At 42.8% G+C, this 18,374-nt stretch overlaps 1 protein-coding gene across 1 annotated transcript in view; it reads left to right on the top strand.

Annotated features, from left to right (window-relative positions):
- Positions 1 to 18,374, top strand: part of vps13d (vacuolar protein sorting 13 homolog D) — a gene marked incomplete at its 5' end in the record, with an annotated part of 162,155 nt that overhangs the window by 66,100 nt on the left and 77,681 nt on the right. Inside the window, 7 exons of the mRNA XM_080015368.1 lie at positions 9,066 to 9,352; positions 9,456 to 9,589; positions 10,080 to 10,235; positions 12,190 to 12,376; positions 12,915 to 12,989; positions 13,189 to 13,401; positions 16,013 to 16,102. Coding sequence (XP_079871494.1) covers positions 9,066 to 9,352; positions 9,456 to 9,589; positions 10,080 to 10,235; positions 12,190 to 12,376; positions 12,915 to 12,989; positions 13,189 to 13,401; positions 16,013 to 16,102 — 1,142 coding nt within the window. The remainder of the gene's footprint in view (positions 1 to 9,065; positions 9,353 to 9,455; positions 9,590 to 10,079; positions 10,236 to 12,189; positions 12,377 to 12,914; positions 12,990 to 13,188; positions 13,402 to 16,012; positions 16,103 to 18,374) is intronic.

Genomic DNA, 18,374 nt, shown 5'->3' with positions numbered 1-18,374 from the left:
AAAAAAATATATAAAGGGAGACAAATATAACTTTGCTTTCCATTCATTCTGTAAAACACTTAAAGCAAGGAAATTTTGCCCATGTTCTTAAATGAAAACAGCATTGAAGATGTCCAATGTTTAAATAAAAGCTTTAAAATATCAGATTAGATCCAACTAATTGTCATTGCACAGAGTACAACTACTGAGGCATTTCTATGCATTGAACCCATCTGACTAACTGATGTATCTAGGAGCAGTAGGGCTGCCATATAGCGGCGCCCAGAGAGCAGTTAGGGGGTTAAGTGTCTTGCTCAAGGACACATCCACATGCTACCCGGAGGAGTCAGGTATTGAACCGGCAATCTTCCGCTCTACCTCCTGAGCCACTGCCCCAGTGTATATGAAATATAAAAAATATTCAATACTCAAATGTTAAATTAAAGTGCAATATGAGACACACATGATACCTTCTTCCTTTAAACACGGTAGTGAATGAAAAAATATGATTAGATCCCAAGTAACTGAATTTAATTCCAATAAGTAACCACTATCATGTTGAATTTCTCACATTTATAACAAACCACATTTTATGAAAATTGGTTCAGAAGTAATCGACTTGCAGTTAATTTTGGAAAGAAGTCTGCATCTCTCAGTACACATTGCATTTGGTAGCTCACAGATCCTGACCGCTCCAATATGGCGGACGCGCAGACGCATAGTGGTGATATACAGCAGCTCATTCATGACATGTGGTAAAGTAGCACGACATATAGTGTGATGTACCTGTAAACAAATCATTGCGCTTCAGATTAAAACACAGCACGCATCTTGTCTTGTCCATCTTCTTTTTACTGCAACCCTGCATCAAGATTTAGGGAATTATTATTTAAAAATAAAAGCGGCAGTAAAACTTTATTCCACTATGATTGTTAAATTTTGCAGTTCACATGCATGCTAAACCATGAGGCGCGATCCGTACGGATCAACTATGATCTGTTTCCCCACTTATAGCAGCATAGATCAAACAACAGGACTTTTACTGGGTTTCCCAGACACTTAACAACGTTAACTTAAGCATATTTGCACTGGTCTCTAACTACCCTGCATTTCATATACAACAGAAGCGGTATCGCATACAATAAAAAATGTGGGAATAGAGCAGTTAAAGATTGTCTAAATGAGTCAGTGATAGAAACACAATGTGTTTTGGTTTTTGCTAACAGGTGCGAATGGCTATTTAGCAGAAATCTCAGCAAAACTGGTTTTAAACAGTAGCACAAATCAAGACCAGGCAGGTCTAGTTCATGACTTGATGGGTCCCTGTAAAATAGACATCAGAAGATACTTCTTCCCAAATTCAAGGAAGTATTAGCAGGACAAGAATCCTCTTATGTGTGCCTGATTCCTATTTGTATAAAAGGCATCGCACAGCACGTTAAGAATCAAACTGTGACCTAATAAATAAATGCCATTCGAATAATACAGGAAAAAACAAAACAATAAAATGAATGAAGAAATGTTAAAATACAAGGGACATGCATTAGTTGAATCTGTGAATTAAATTAATCGGAGATGAATAACTTCAACAAAAAAAACGAACAAAAAAAAGCAATGAACAGAAATAAGAAATTAGTTCCTTTTATATTTGCCATTGTTAAGTGCAATTGGTCTTTCATTGTTGTGCCATGGTTTATGGCGTCAGGAGACAGTAGTCTGTAGACTACAGTAGACTACAGTAGACTGCAAGTAGTCTTGCGTTTGCAAGACTACTTGCAGTTAAAAGGATACTGTTGTCATCTTCAGGGATATTAGCCCTACTCTGGTGCTAAGAACCAGGATGTACTCTAACCAATGGTTCTCAACTGGTCTAACCTCAGAATCCACATTTGCCCTAATGTCCAGTATACACCGCAGGACATTAGTGAGGATTTGAGTTCCGGTCAAATTTTCACACACAATCATAAGGAAATCTCTTGTCTTAAGTGTTGTGGGCTACATTGTGTGAAGCAACTTCCAGATGTAGGCTGCATGGTGATGATTAATCTTTCCACAGAAACAACTGGTGAAAGAATCCAAAAATATGTCCTTGATCAATTCAATAATGTGTTCACTACTATGGTGGAAAAAAGTATTCCATATAATCCCAGCAAGTCAAGTCAAGTCACACTTTATTTATAGAGCGCATTTCATACCAGGGCAACATAATGCGCTTTACAAAGAAATACAAAAAAGAAAGCGAGAATGTAGTTGTCAGCCGGTCATTACAAAAGAATGCCCCTGAAACAACAGCAACAACAAAGGCAACAAAAACAACAATAAAAGCGACTCCAACCACAGTGGCAGCAACAGCAACAGAAAACAATAACAGCAGCAACAACAGCCACAGAAACAACAACAACGGCAGCAGCAACATCGACACCAGCAGCAGCAACAACACAAGCAACATACATGCCACTGGAATCGGAAGTGGTAGCTCTCACCGGAACTGGAAAGGTCACTCAGGTTAGAGATGGTTATGTCAAGGTATAAGGTTACGTTAAGTTGAGGTATAAGGTAAGCAAGAGTTAAGTTTAGGTATAAGGTTTGCAGCAGCAACGACAACACCAGTTAAGGTATAAGACTAGCGGCACCAATAACAGCACCAGCAGCAACAACAACACCAGCAGTGTCAATACCAGCAGCAGACAACAGCAGCAACAACAGCAACAGCACACGAGCGAAGACGTCACCGGGACCGAAGTGGTAGCTTTCACCGGAACCAGAAATCTCCTCATCTGTATTGAGTCAACAGTGTGTACCATCTCATCTCAACAAAGTAAAGCACAGCAAAGACGTCACCGTAACCGGAAGTGGTAGCCCTCACCGGAATCGGAAATTTTAACTGTGTGCACCATGTCATTTTAATCCAGTCATGGTCCTTTAATTAGCGTCCCTAAGTTATGGGTCAAATTTCCAAACAGACCTCGGGAGGGAGATCCTTTTGACTCACTCTCTCTGAAAACACACCCTTCTTATGATCCTCTAAGTGTAATATCACAACAGAAACAACCACAGCAACAAAAATAGCAGCAACATCAACACCAGCAGCAACAACAGCAAAACCAAGCAGGAGCAACAACAGCAACGCACATGCAAAGGCCTCACCGGAACCGGAAGTGGTAGCTCTCACCGGAACCGGAAAAGTCACTCAAGTTAGGGATGTTAGAGATGTTGAGTTGAGGTACAAAGTTAGAGATATTTAAATTAGGGTATAAGGTTAGAGATGGTTAAGTTTAGGTATAACTCTCGGGATTGTTATGTTTAGGTATAATGTTCGAGATGATTAGGTTAAGGAATAAGGTCAGAGATGGTTAAGCTTAGGTTTAAGGTTAGCAGCGGCAACGACAACACCAGTTGAGGTATAAGGTTAGCATCACCAACAACCCCACCAGCAGCATTGACAACACTAGCAGCTACTGTACCAGCAGCAACAATAACAGCAGCAAAAACACCAGCGACAGCACACAAGCAAAGACGTCACCGGAACCGGAAGTTGCAGCCCTCACTAGACACTGAGATTTCAACTGTGTGCACCATCTCATCTAAATCCAGTCACGGTGGATGGTTAACTTTAGATATAAGGTTAGCAGCAGCAACTACAATACCAGCAGAAACAATAGCAGCAACAGAAAACAGCAGCGGCAATAGTAGCAGCAACAGCGCACAAGCGAAGACGTCACCGGAACCGAAAGTGGTAGCTCTCACCGGAAGCAGAAATCTCCTCATCTGTATTGAGTCAACAGTGTGTACCATCTCGTCTCAACGAGGTAACGCAGAGCAAAGACGTCACCGGAACCGGAAATGGTAGCCCTCACCGGAAACGGGAATTTCAACTCTGTGCACCGTCTCATCTTAATCCAGTCACGGTCCTTTAATTAGCGTCCTTAAATTACGGGTCAAGTTTTGAATTCTGACCTCAGAAACAGAAACTACTACTACAACTACTACAGAAACTACAACAACAGCAACAGAAATAGCAGCAGTAGCAGCAGCAGCCACAAAACAACAGCAGCAGAAGCAACATCAACTCCAGCAGCAGCAACAAAAAACAACAGCAAAAAAAGACAACAGCAACGCACACGCAAAGAAGTCACCGGAACCAGAAGTGGTAGCTCTCACCGGAACCGGAGAAGTCACTCAGGTTAGAGACGGTTAAGTTTAGGTATAAGGTTAGAGGTGTTTAAGTTAGGGTATAGGGTTAGAGATGCTTAATTTTAGCCATAAGGTAAGTGAGGGTTAAGTTTAGGTATAAGGTTAGCAGCAGCCACAGCACCAGACAGACAGACGTCAGTCAGTCATAGTCTGTAGTGAACAGCAAGGTTTTTAACCTGCTTTTAAAAGTATTCAGTGTGGGGGCCTCTCTCAGGTCCCTAGGTAGAGTGTTCCATTTATTTGGGCATAGATACAGAAAGCAGCTTCTCCTCCTTTAGAGTTGGTACGAGGGATAGTTAAAAGACCACTGCCTGTGGACCTGAGAGTTCTTGCTGGTTTGTGTATAATTACCACTTATTTTATATACTGAGGTGCAAGGCCATTTCTAGCTTTATATCCAAGTAGCAGAATTTTAAAATCAATTCTAGTTTTGACGGGGAGCCAATGTAGAGATCTAAGAACAGGTGTGATATGTTCACACTTTTTTGTCCCAGTGAGAACGTGTGCAACCGCATTTTGGATTAGCTGTAGCCACTGCACATCTGATTTTGGGAGGCCGGTGAATAGGCCATTACAGTAGTCCAATCTACTCGTTATAAATGCATGGATAAATTTTTCAGAGTCTGCTTTTGACAGGAAGCCTCTTAATTTTGAAATGTTTTTTAGATGGTAGAAGGCTGATTTTGTGATTTCATTTATATGGCTCTTAAAATTTAGATCACCGTCTAGGATTACACCGAGAGTTTTGGCTTCATTTTTGCTCTCCAGGGACAGAGAACTAAGATGAGCTGCAATTTTCTGTCTTTAAACCTTTGCACCAAAGATGAGTATTTCTGTTTTGTCTTTGTTCAGTTGTAAAAAGTTCTTTGACATCGATACATTAATATCTTTAATACACTGAGTGAGGGAGTGTATGGGGAGTAGGTCATCAGGAGATAGGGATAAGAAAGTTGTGAATCATCTGCATAATTATGGTAATTTATTTTGTGTTTCTTTACAATATGTGCCAGTGGAAGCATATAGAGGTTAAACAATAATGGTCCCAGAATCGAACCTTGGGGTACTCCACATACAATATCCACTTTGTTTGACACAATCTCCAATGGACACGAAGAACTGCCTGTCCTGTAGGTAGGTTTTGAACCAATTTAGAACCGGGCCAAATAGGCCAAGCCATTTTTGTAATCTCGCTAATAAAATCTGATGGTCAACAGTGTCAAAGGCAGCACTGAGATCCAGGAGCATTAGAACAGATCATTTTTTTGCATCAGTGTTTATGTGTTGATCGTTCAGAACTTTAATAAGTGCTGTTTCTATGCTATGGTGAGGTCGAAAGCCAGATTGATCGGTGTCTAAAAGGCTGTTTGAGGTTAGATAGTTGTTAAGCTGAAGGTAAACTGTTTAATCGGAGATGAATAACTTCAACAAAAAAACAAACAAAAAAAATCAATGAACAGAAATAAGAAATTAGTTCCTTTTATATTTGCCATTGTTAAGGGCAATTGGTCTTTCATTGTTTTGCCATGGTTTATGGCGTCAGGAGACAGTAGTCTTGCAAACGCAAGACTACTTGCAGTTAAAAGGATACTGTTGTCATCTTCAGGGATATTAGCCCTACTCTGGTGCTAAGAACCAGGATGTACTCTAACCAATGGTTGCCGTTTGCAAGACAGTAGTCTTGCAAACGGCCCATTTCCAACGGCAGGTTGGAAATGGGCCTGCAGTTGGCAATAACTGTTGCATCGAGATTGCTCTTCTTCACGAGACGTTTAATGACAGCTGTTTTAAATGATGCAGGGAATATACCTGATTGAAGAGAGCTGTTTAAAAGTTCTAATACCTCATGTGCTCGGCAGTTAACAACTGTTTTAAAAAATATGGTAGGGAGGGGGTCCAGCAGGTGGAGGACCTGAGCTGACCAACAATATCGTCTAGTCTTTTCATGTCTAAGGGGACGAAATGAGACATGGCAGCAGTCATATTACTAGGGAAATGAAGGGTTCATTTCTGGGTGTTGAGGCACTAATATTCTGTCTGATAGCTATAATTTTGTTACTGAAGAATGTAACAAACTCCTCACATTTTTCAGTGGAGAGCATCTCTGACGGGGTTACAGATGGTGGATTAATAAGTCGATCAACAGTGAAGAAGAGCACTTCACTATTGTTGAGGTTTTCATTAATGATTTTAGAGAAGAAAGACTGTCTGGCCTGCTTAATTTCTATATTGTATCGATTGAGTCTATCCTTGTAAATTTCATGATGAACCTGGTGACACCCTCTCTTAAGCTGCCTAATAACTGCTCCATTTCTCCAGGGGGCTTTTTGTTTCTCTATGTTTTTAGTTTTAACAGGTGCAATCTTATCAATGATATTTTGTATTTTGCAGTTAAAGTTGTTCACATGATCCCCAGTTGATGATGCCTTGAACAGCGGTAAATCATTTACAATTCTATTGTTAATGTTTTTTTAATTGTTCGGGTACCCCTCTGTTGTACAGGAAGAGCAGACACGTCAAAGAAAATGCAATAGTGATCTGAAAAAGCAACATCCATGACATAGGGTACAGTGATATTTAGTCCTTTTGATATGACTAAGTCCAGAGTATGCCCCCTATTGTGGGTGGGTCCAGAAACGTGCTGAGTGAGGTCAAATGTCTCTAATAACTAATGAAGTGTTGAGCATCTGGGTCTGTTTGATTGTCAACATGAATATTAAAATCATCTGAGATAATTACACAATCATAATCAGTGGAGACCTTGGACAGTAGCTCAGAGAATTCAGCAAGAAAGCCACATTTTGATTTTGGTGGCCGATAGACAGCGATGATTAACATTGGGGCACTGCAGTTTATAGATATAACAAGGTGTTCAAAAGTCGTGAATTCTACGAGGAGGATTTCCTTGCAGCTATAACTATTAGAGAAGACAGCAGCTATTCCACCGCCTCTCTGGTCAGCTCTAGTGGTTCTGATGAATTTGAAATTAGGAGGTGCTGTCTCAACGAGTGCGACTGAGCCATTTCTATCCAGCCAGGTCTCAGTTAATAGAGCGAAATCCAGGTTATGAGTACTTATAAGCTCATTAACTAAAAATGACTTGTTAGTTAGTGACCTTACGTTTAATAGAGACATTTTTATTGTTCTGGGTGCATGGTTTTGCGGGGTACTGAGAGTTTGAGTCCGAACCGGTAGTAAATTGTTTAGATTCCTGTATGTTACAGGAAAGTTACATAATTTCGGTCTATGATTTATAAGTACAGGAAATTGTAGAGCAGAGTGACAGTCATTAATGTCAGAGTGGATCGGACTCACCAAACATCAGCAGCGGACAGAAGATTTTTGTGAATTTTACGTCTCCAAAGCTGGGACACGGCAGCGGGCCGGAGACGATGAACCGGCAGTCCGACTGTAGAAGACTGTCAATAAACTTGGTAAAGTCTTCTCTAAGTGTCTCCGATTGTTTGTTCCTGACATCGTTGGTTCCGACGTGGATGAGAACAGTGGAGGCAGGCGGGTTTCGATCCAGCAGCTGTGGGATTCTTGAGTCTATATACCGGCGAGGGCACCCGGGTAGCAGATGGTTTTAGCCGCAGGCAGGGTGATGTGTCGAACCATGGTGGAGTTGGCAATGAGTATGGATGGAGGTCCCGCAGCAGAGGAGTTCCAAGGGACAGCAGCAGCCGAGCCAGGAGAGCATCGTCCTCCCGGAGGCGGCGCAGGCAGCGGTCCAAGTCAGTGGCCGCGAGGCGGCCCCGATGGGCAGAGGCGGCGCTCTGTGTTAAACAGCGGGGGCCGCGGCGGCAGAGCAACCACCCACTGGCTCGGGAGCGGAGGCCGGGGCAGGCGATGGATAGTCTGGCGGCAGAGACCGTCTTGGTCCCCTCGATGCTACGGTGGACTGTGAGCCCCGCCCCCCAAAGGAGGGAATTCCTGCATACCTCTGGCATCGACTGTGGGCTCCAGTGCTTGGAATCTGTTCTCCAGTCGGAGAATCTCCGGCATAGAGCTGCGCAAAGAGCGCATGCAACGCCGGCCACGGCTCACCGCCAGGGCCAAAGGCTCTGGGGTGGAACAGGTCCGGGACTTGGGCCATGGCTCCTCTATCACAGCCGGCGGAGCGTCAGATGGATCCGACTCACCTGCAGTGAGGATGGATCCGGGCCATGGGAGAGTGGAGTCTAAGTCCGGTCCGATCACAGCAGAGGACATGGAGCAGGAGATGTGCTTAGCCTGAGCGCTAGCGACGGAGGTTTGACGCACAAACAGTTCATCCTTCTTCTTCACGTCCTCATGCAGGCTGTGGATGTCTTTGAAGACCAACTTCTCTCGAGCGCTTAGTCTGTCGACCAGGCGCAAGCAGTTCCCACAATCCGTGGAGGTAGGCATCGATGCCGGCATAGTTAGCAATATGCGTGGCTAACAGGCTAGCTAGCGTTAGCCGAACGCTATCCAAGCGCTAGCCAAGCCAAAGTCCACATTCCAAAATTCGAAGACAGTTCAGGCAAGGGTCAAAATCAGGAAAGAGTAGGGATATCACAGTGTAAATAATTCGAGATCCGTAAACCAAAATCAGGTAGTTTGGGAAGCGATTCAAAGAAGTAGCACAAACACAAAAGACGTTACCGGAACTGGAAGTGGTAGCTCTCACCGAAACCTGACGTGACAGCACACAGCATTACACAATTGGTGGATTTTTTTAATTTTATTTTTATTTTTATTATTATTTTTTTTTTTTACACAATTGGTGGATAATTTCCTGCCTAATAGGCTACATGGCCTTGACCTCAATCCAAACATGTAACAATGTCCTAAATCACAAGACTTTGTTGAGATCGCTACAGACCAAGCCTATAAAAACGAACAACACTCCCACCCGCCTGCATCTCCTTTAGGTCCACGCGAGACTCGTCCTGCTTCACGATGGTCCTCAACAACCTGCGGGTGTTCCTAATATTTGACTGGCTACAGCTGGTTCGGGACTTCCTGCGTTCACCTACGGAGGGGAGCTCAACCAGTCGCCAGCCCCGTCAACACTGGCCCAGCAATGGGAGTGGACACAATTTGGGCTCCGTTTCTGGGCCAGTCATGCCAAAGACCATCAAGAGTGGTGTTGTCACCAAAAGGTCCACCGTTCCGATCAACCAAGATCGTCACCTGGAGGTTAAGATAAACATCACAGGTCAGAGACCTCAAGCGCAGCTAAAGTCTCAAAAAGGGCTTCTATCTACATGTCTTCCTGCAAATGTTTTGGAATAAACACACCTACCCATTCTAATCTTCAGGAACAGAGTTTGTTGTTGTGGAGGACTCCTCCTGTCTGGACACCAATGCCATTATCCTTAAAGGGACAGCTGTTCTCACCTACAAACCTCGTCTGTTAGACCGACCCTTCTCTGGGAGCCTTGCTGGAATTGAGGTAATAGCTCTAGCCACCATAGCACCCTTTCCCCTGTAATTTCTAGCTAAAGTTAACAGTGGATGTAAAAAATGGTTTAATTCCCTTGAGTTGTTTTTTTTTGTTTTTTTTTCCATCACATTTGTGGGGTTTTTTTTCTTTTTAACCTGTGCTGTCAGCAGGCTTCATATACAACACAGGTTATTTGTATGCCATTGCATCCAAGACAGAGTTAATCTGCAAATGGAGTTCAAATTCTTAACCTGCAAAGCCACTCTATTAATCATCAAGAATCGCTTGCAATAACTCTGCCCTTTGGACGACCTGTGGGATGACAAGAGCACAGCATTCATGTTATACTTGACCGCCACCAATCCTGCTCTTTGGAGAATGATCTTACTATGTTTTGATTAAAAAACACTAATCATAATTACTTCTCCAAGAGGGGGAGAATCACCACGTGTGAGACAAATAATATTTGACGTGTTTCCCTGATGTTTTGACCAACCAGGTGTTCTCCTGCCGCCTGGGCAGTGAGCAGGAGACAGCACTGTCCATCATCGACCCAGTTAATGTTCAGGTGGAGCTATGCGGAAGCCCCACCTACCAAAGCAGCTCTGGCCTACTGGATGCCTTTAACATGGAGGACTTCCCACCACTGCTGGAGGTCAGGATTTAGGACTCCTTAAACATAAACCCAGCCAAAAATAAACTGATAATTTATATTTCTTATGTTATGTCTGCTGTGTTGACTCTTCTATCTAAGCATCCTATCAATCACCAGAGTTGCCGATAATAGTTAAGTATACTGTAGGTAGATGGCTTAAACAGCAAACAGAATATTTGCTTTTTATAATATAAAGGAACCGAAAATAGGTTTGGTAAAATAATCAGCTACAGAAATGGCAGGACTTAAGAATCACAGTTAATTAACAAGTTATTCAGCCGTATAAATTGCAAGCTTTAACTGACAATAAAGCACAGAGAGAGAAAGAAAGAAGAAATCTTTATTGGTCACACAACACACCACACTACAACACATGCTTGCACACACACATGCACATGCTTTGGATTGTGGCCGGTGAAATGGTTCCTCTGCATTTAACCCATCCTGGCTTGTCCATCCTCCGAGGCCACAGCCAGGAGCAGTGGGCAGCATACGTGGGCGCGCCCGGGGACCAGGTGATGAGTGTCCATCGCTGATCAGACGATGATGTGTGCATGTTTTTGAGGGGGGTCCTTACTGACGTGGAGGAAACCCCATGTGAGCACGGGGAGAACATGCAAACTCCACACAGAAAGGCTCCTATTTGGGGGATAACCCGCCGGAGCACGGTGCCAACAGCGCCCCAGGCGGGAATCGAACCCAGGACCTTCTTGCTGTGAGGCAGCAGTGCAATGCACTGTTAATATCCCTAGGTAGCTCGGGGTGGACCACCCGGCTAAACCATCTTCTTGTTTACAATAGTCCTCATTTTATTCATATTTTGCGGCTCAGTCCTGACATTAAAATATAGGTTCGCTGTTTTTCAAACCACGGCAGCTTTTCATATTGCAACCTTGCTGACTCCCGTACTATTGAATGCCTGAATGCCTTAACTTACTGCCTTAAACTTACTGCTCTACTGCAGCTTCTCACTCTACATTAAAATGTAGTCCAATGCAGCAAGCCTTTAAAAACATGAAAATATCCTTTTCAAAAGCCCAAAAATCACAATCTTGTCTTTCATATATTTTTTGTATGTTTTGAATAATAGTTATAAAAATAATAAAAAATAATAATAATAAAGATTTATTTTTAAAAAATATCTTTCTTTTCTCATCTCTTTTCAAAAAGATAAAGCTGATACTGTTGTCAGACTGTAATGTGACAGGCAGTATGTTATACTGAAAGTAAATAATTGAGGAAGTTGCGCCACTTCTTACAGTTAAACTACGGAGGCCAATGTTACACTTTGTGTACTCTGGCGATTACAAAAAAAAATGTTTTAAATAAAATATGATAATACTAGGTCAAGTGATGGGCAAGGAAACGGGCAGGCAGTGTCAACAGATTTTACTGTGTCTTTCAGTTATACACATCAATAGTCTTTTTAAACTATGGATGTTATCGATGGAACAGACTTTGTTCCGAACAGTCTTCCATGTCCCTTGTTGGCACCTAGCCTCACTGTCAGGAGAGAGAGGCAGAGATCAAACATACAACGGCTTTTAAATACTGTGCTTATGGTGCCAAAACCACACCCCACTACCGCCTACTGTTATTCAACATGTAAAAAAAATATAATAAAAAAGACAGGACACATCTTACTATGATGTGATTTTTTGGGGCTTTTTTGAAAAGGATATTTTCATGTTTTTAAAGGCTTAAACATTGGTCCCATTGGACTGCATTTTAGCACACAGATGAGCTGTAGCAGAACAGTACGTTTCCCAACAGTAAAACATTAATTCAGGTTGCACTATGAACCATTTAAATGATGGGACCCAACATTTTAATTAGGTCTGTGTTGAAAAATGGCCAACCTCTCCTTTAATCTCCTTTATTCTCAAACTGTTCTTTTGAAAGTCTTAAATTATGTTACTAGAGTGTTCTATGACTTGCTTCTCTGACCATACAGGTCCAGTTCCCTGCACTGGACATTCGTCTGTCCTACAATGACATTGAGCTGTTCCTGGCTATCGCCAAGTCCATCCCAACTGCTGGTGCTCAGCTTCCTGGTCAACCTGCCAGTGTATCTGCCATCAGCACCGAACCAGTTGTTGCACAAAAAGACATCTTTAGGAACAAGACTGAGGCCCTGCTAGGTATATCCACAGAGCACCTTTTTATTGTTAATTCTATTCATTTATTTTATCTATTAGAATTTTAAACACCATGTCCCCAGACACGTAAATAAATACACAAGATGAACCCGCACATGCACACTCCCATGCACAGGCACAAAAGACCCACAAGCGCAGGACACAGATCACAGACTGCAAGCACAAACCCGGCTCTGGACCCCACAATTGACAGACCAAATTAGCACCAGAGCCACCCAACCAAAGAGCACGCACGCACGCACGCACGCACGCACGCACGCACGCACGCACACACGCACGCACGCACGCACACACACACACACACACACACACACACACACACGTAAGGCATAAGCTGTCAAAGGCAACTTCCAGGCCTCTGTTGTCCTTCTGGACATACATTGTGCCTGGTAACAACAGGGATTGTATTCCAGAGGGCTCCTTATTTTCATGCTTGGCACGTGGCTTGGGTATGGGTGGGACAACTGCTTTCAAAGTGTACATTATCTAGGTATAATGACTTTATTCTTTTAATCCATAGAGGGACAGATTACCCATTTGCAAGACCTTGGCTTCAAGAAAAAAGATTGCAAGAGAGCCTTGGTTTACTGCAAAGGTGAGTCAAGCAAGCACAACCCAAGCACAATGTGCATTGTAAGTGAAGTTTCTTTGTAATCAGTGAAGACTGATTACAAAGAAACTTCACATACAATGCACATCATTTTCTTTCTATGTACTGAAATAACAGCAATTCCAACGTTTGTTTAATTGTGGTTAGCTTTTAATGAATTTTAATTTTTTTTTACCTCACCCAGGCCAGCTTGACCAGGCTGCCACATGGCTGCTGGAGAATGCTGAAATGGAGACTGCATCAAGCTGCACTGGAGCCAAATCTGGATCTGACCATGACTCAGCCGGCCACACGGCATCTTTGTCTGGGGTGGAAGTCAAGGCTGAGAGTGTGTGCATCTGCTTCATTGACGACTGTCTGGATTGCGATATCCCCCTGGCTGAGTTCACCTTTTCCCGTGAGTGGAGCCCTTTACTATGTTACTAAGTTAAAAGTTTGTTATATTTATATATGTTGAAAAAACTCTGAAAGAGGTAATTTGGAAAACTTGTGGCAATTTCCTTGTGAGCCCACCCGGCCAATGGAAACTGGCATTCAGCACCTGGAACATCACCTATGGTGGGGAAGGAGCTGGAGCTTGTGTGGGAATTTCAGAGGTACTGATTGGACATCCTTTTACCTCTACGCAGAGAACCGGCTCTGGAACAAAATTTCTCAATCGGGGTTGGACTCTCTCCTATTTGCTTGAAAACACACCACCTGGTGACTTCATAGTTATGCTGGGCGACTTCAACGTCCATGTGGGCAATGATGGAGAGACCTGGAGCAGTGTGATTTGGAGACACAGGCTTCCCAATCCCAAAGCTTATCAATGCACCGGGTAGCAGAGCACCTTGGGCCGAGGGTGGATGATCGACTTTGTAGTTGTATATCATCGGACCTGAGACCATACACCGATCAGCCACAACATTCAAACCACCTGCCTAATATTGTGTATGTCCCCTTCGTGCTGCCAAAACTGCTCCGACCCATCGAGGCATGGACTCCACAAGACCTCTGAAGGGGTCCTGTGGTATCTGGCACCAAGATTTTAGCAGCAGATCCTGTAAGTTGGGGCCTTCATAAATCGAGCTTGTTGTTCCAGCACATCCCATGGATGCTCGATTGGATTGAGATCTGGGGAATTTGGAAGCCAAGTTGACACCTTGAAATCTTTGTCATGTTCCCCAACCATTCCTGAACAATTTTTGCAGTGTTGCAACAATTTTTAGGTAGGCGATAGGTGTCAAAGATGGTGGTGGTCACCAGCGGTGAGGGAGGCGGTCAAGCTAAAAAAGGAGTCCTTCTGGGCTCCCGAATTGGCAGACAGATACCGGCAGGCTGGAAGTACTGCAGCTTCAGTGGTTGCGGAAAGCTGGGTGTGGGAGGAAGAATTTGTTGAGACCACGGGGAAGGAGTTTCAGCTGGCCTTCCTCCCCTCAGGAGGGGAAAGCAGCACACCACCCAAGCTGTTATCAGCAAGGTCGGGGAAGTTCTGATCTTGACTGAGGATATTTTCTGGAGGTTTGAAGGAACACTTTGAGGAACTCCTTAACCCGAATGATACGCCCTCTGTCGAGGAGGCTCGGTGTGGAGGAGGCGGAATGTGCTGGGGGATCAGAACCCATCTCCTTCATATAAGTTGCTGAGGTAGTCACGAAGCTACGTAGTGGCAAATCGCCGGGAGTCGACAAAATCTGCCCATAAATACTAAAGGCCTGAGATGTTGTGGGGCTGTCATGGCTGACACGTCTTTTCAACGTTGCGTGGATGTCGAGAACAGTACAAGGGCATTGGCATACAGGGGTGGTGGTCCCCATTTTTAAAATGGGGGACCGGATGGTGTGATCCAATTATCAAGGGATCACACTGCTCAGGGAGTGGAGAGTGCCGTTTTTTTTTTTTTTGTGTGTTTTTTTTTTTTTAAACCATGGATGGGCATCGAGGTAGTGGATTGTCTGAGCAAGATATGCATATTCATGAGGAATGTGTCCTTGGCGTACCCATGATGTGCATACAGCGGAGCGCAGATCACATGCATCTCGATGGTGCGCATCGGGACGCCTGTGATCATTGTCCCACCATAGGGCGGATCACAACCCGTGATCCACGCTGCTCCGTTTTCCCAGAGCCGGAGCTGTGGGTCCATGTGCCTTTTCTTGCACCTGCCCCTTCTAACTTCTCTGCACTAGCCTGTAGAGCAGGGAAGTGAGATCCGATCACCAGTGGCTACTCGACAGCTGTGAGCGGAGAGGGCGAGAGCCTCCGCCACTCTCTCGCTCTCTCTCCCACTCCCCCCCTATCTCTGCTCTAGTTTCAGAACACGGTAAACTGCACTTAGACCATTTCAATGCTCTGATTTTTCCAGGCGAATAAAAAAATGTATAAAAATATATATATATATATATATATATATATATGATAATACATTTAAAAAATCGTCTGTCATCAATGTCAATCACGATCGATGGTGTAGATCGGCAACAGACGATTGATTCGTAAATCTGCCCAAGCCTAAAACAGACGCCTGAGCTACCCTGTTTCCTGCCTCCGTGACTCGAACCCGAATAAGCGGCATGAAAATGGATGGATGGAAGATGTAGCAAAATTGCAAGCCCTCGCAAATATTAAAGACAATTTGCATAAATTATTTTGATCCCAAAATTATGAAATTTACACCAATTTTAAGCTGTACTTCTGCGGTGCTTTAGTGCCGTAAAATCTTTTTAATGTGATGTTTTCCATTGTATTGTACACCCCCTGAGCAACCTGGCCACGCACACTGCATTAGAAACTGTCACTGCAACAGAATTTAGCCCATGATAGACCGGGTTCAGTAGTAGCTTCATTTATATGACAATATGTGGTTCTTAAAATAAGAGAGATCTAAATGTCCTACTTCATTCTTCTTCGAGTGATGCTCTTTATGTCGCTGTGCAACATAAATATGTAATGGCATAATTATGTCAGTATCCCAGCACAGTAGGTACACCAAGTAGCTTCTTTAAACAAGGTTATTCTCTTGGCAGGGCTGTATGTGCTGCAACGCATTGGGTCCACCCAGGAGGGCAATGCCAGCTTCACCCTCTCTGGAGACTTCTACAACAGGGAGCTCTCTGGTAAGTAGGATTAAATCGCAGCAGCAAAGTCTGGGGATCCCATGTTCTACAATATGTGAATAAATAGATAAAACTCACTGAGCGGAATCAATTATGCAGTCTATGTGTTTAAGCACATTTATACTTTGCTTTGTGAATTCTTGGTTCATTTTTAGGTTCCTAAAATCATAATCAATTGCCAAAAGATATTCTACCAAGTCTTTGGAATAGCCAAAGCCTTAAAGAAATCTGAAAACTCAAGCTAGTTTGAGCCAATTTAGCAAGACATCAGAGACAGAGATAAGGGGAGAAGGGTTGTAGCGACATAACTAGCAGCAAGATGAAACGTATAATGTGTAATGCATTCATCATTTCGGATCCCAAAAATAAAATGCCAATTCATCGGCTGAAAACAACAATATTCCTTATTTTACTCTTGTTTGTTTGCTTATTAACACTTCAAATTTAGCTAAATCGCTAACAAATTATTTTCAATTAATGATCTTATTGTTAGCTAGAAACATGATTTTATGCTTTTAACAGAAACTTGGTTAGGTGAAAATAGCAATGCAACTCTTATTGAAGTATGTCCTCCAAATGCTCACTATCAGTCTGATAGATTATAACTATCTATCAGTCAGTAAGACAGGGCAGCCGAGGGGGTGGAATAGCTGCCATATACTTAAAGGTACAGTGTGTAGAATTTACTTAACGGATCGTTGTGTTGGCGTTACCTTAGAATGAGCTGTTTTTATCCACATAGGGAGCGGGTACGCCTCACGGAGGCCACCATGTTGCACCGCCATGTTCTTCTACAGTAGCCACGAACTGACATACCAAACACTGGCTCTAGAGAGGGCCTTTTTCGCGAGTTTCGTGGCCACTCTCTCTTTCCACTTTGGTCTCCATCTTACACCGTTAATGGGAAGGAGTATTCAGTTGGCTGCGATTTGCAACCTCACCTCTAGATGCTACTAAATTCTACACATTGCACATTTAAATAAGTTTAACTGTGCCAATGTTGACCCAGAAGAATTTTTGTCTTGTTAATGTCTGGCATTTGACCTTGAGGCTGAAACCTTCTTATTTGAACATTCTATCGGCCACTGAAAAACATTCACAAAATCACATTTTTTCCCTGAATTGATGATGACTGATTTGGCATTGCTTATGGCATTGATATGGTAGAATACTTCTGAATGGAGATCCAAACATCCACATAAACAATGTCTGATCCTAAGACCATGGAATTCATCAACACACTGGACAACATGTCACTGAGGCTACACATGACCATAGTAACATGGTAACAACCTGGTTGTGACGGAGGGTAAGCATTGACAACATTACAGTGTCTAATGTCAATGTTTCTGACCACTATTGTATATTCTAGTAACCAGTAACATGAAAGACGCCATATCTCTAAAATGGTTCCTAGATGCAACAGCTTGTAAGGGAACTGGATTCACATAATCTAAACTGCTAATTACATGAAATGCTTGATGATTTCAATAATCATCTGAATGATACACTGAATAAAGATCAGCTGAAAGATCAGCTGAAAGCAGCTGAATTTGAGGTCTCTTTAAAAATGTGAGAAATTTGCAAAGTTTTTAAAAACAAAATCACAACTATTATTGTGAGTATTACGTCAGCTGCTAGAAACTTTGATGGTCAACCCTATAAAAGCTTCAACCCTATAAAAGCAAGTATCCATGAGGTTTTTTTACTACTATTTCTGTTGCAGAGCTCTGTAGGATTGTAATAGAGATTAAATGCTGCTCTCTTGATCCTGCCCCTCCTATTTTTCTAAAAAAGGTTTAGACATGGGTTTTTAACATGATGCCAATTTCCATAGCTATGCCAATGATGCAGAACCATAATTATATGTAGCCAAATCTTGTCAGATCTACTTGTCTATCAGTGATTCAATGAATAAAATTTTCTTAAAACCAAATGAAGACGAGAAATCCTTTTGGTCAGATCCAAAGCCAGAAAGGAGGAACGCTCTGCAAGACTCTAAACCTGAATACCTGAATCAGAATTGACAAGCCTGGGTGTTATTCTAGATTCTGATTCACATTTTAACTCCCATATAAAGAAGGTGACCAGAATAGCATTCTTTCATCTTAGAAACATTGCCAAAGTATGACCCTTCCAAGCTCAGAAAAATGCTAAAAAGCTTACTCATTCCATTGGACTATTGCAATGCCGTTTTTGGTTAAACTTCTTCTTAAGTCCATTAAGAGGCTCCAACTTGTTTAAAACTCAGCAGCTAGACTTTTGACAAAAT

This window comes from Zeus faber (genome assembly GCF_960531495.2).
Source record: "Zeus faber genome assembly, chromosome: 15".
NCBI lineage: Eukaryota > Metazoa > Chordata > Actinopteri > Zeiformes > Zeidae > Zeus > Zeus faber.
Note: the sequence above shows the minus strand (reverse complement) of the source record. Positions and strands in the feature narration are given on the sequence as shown.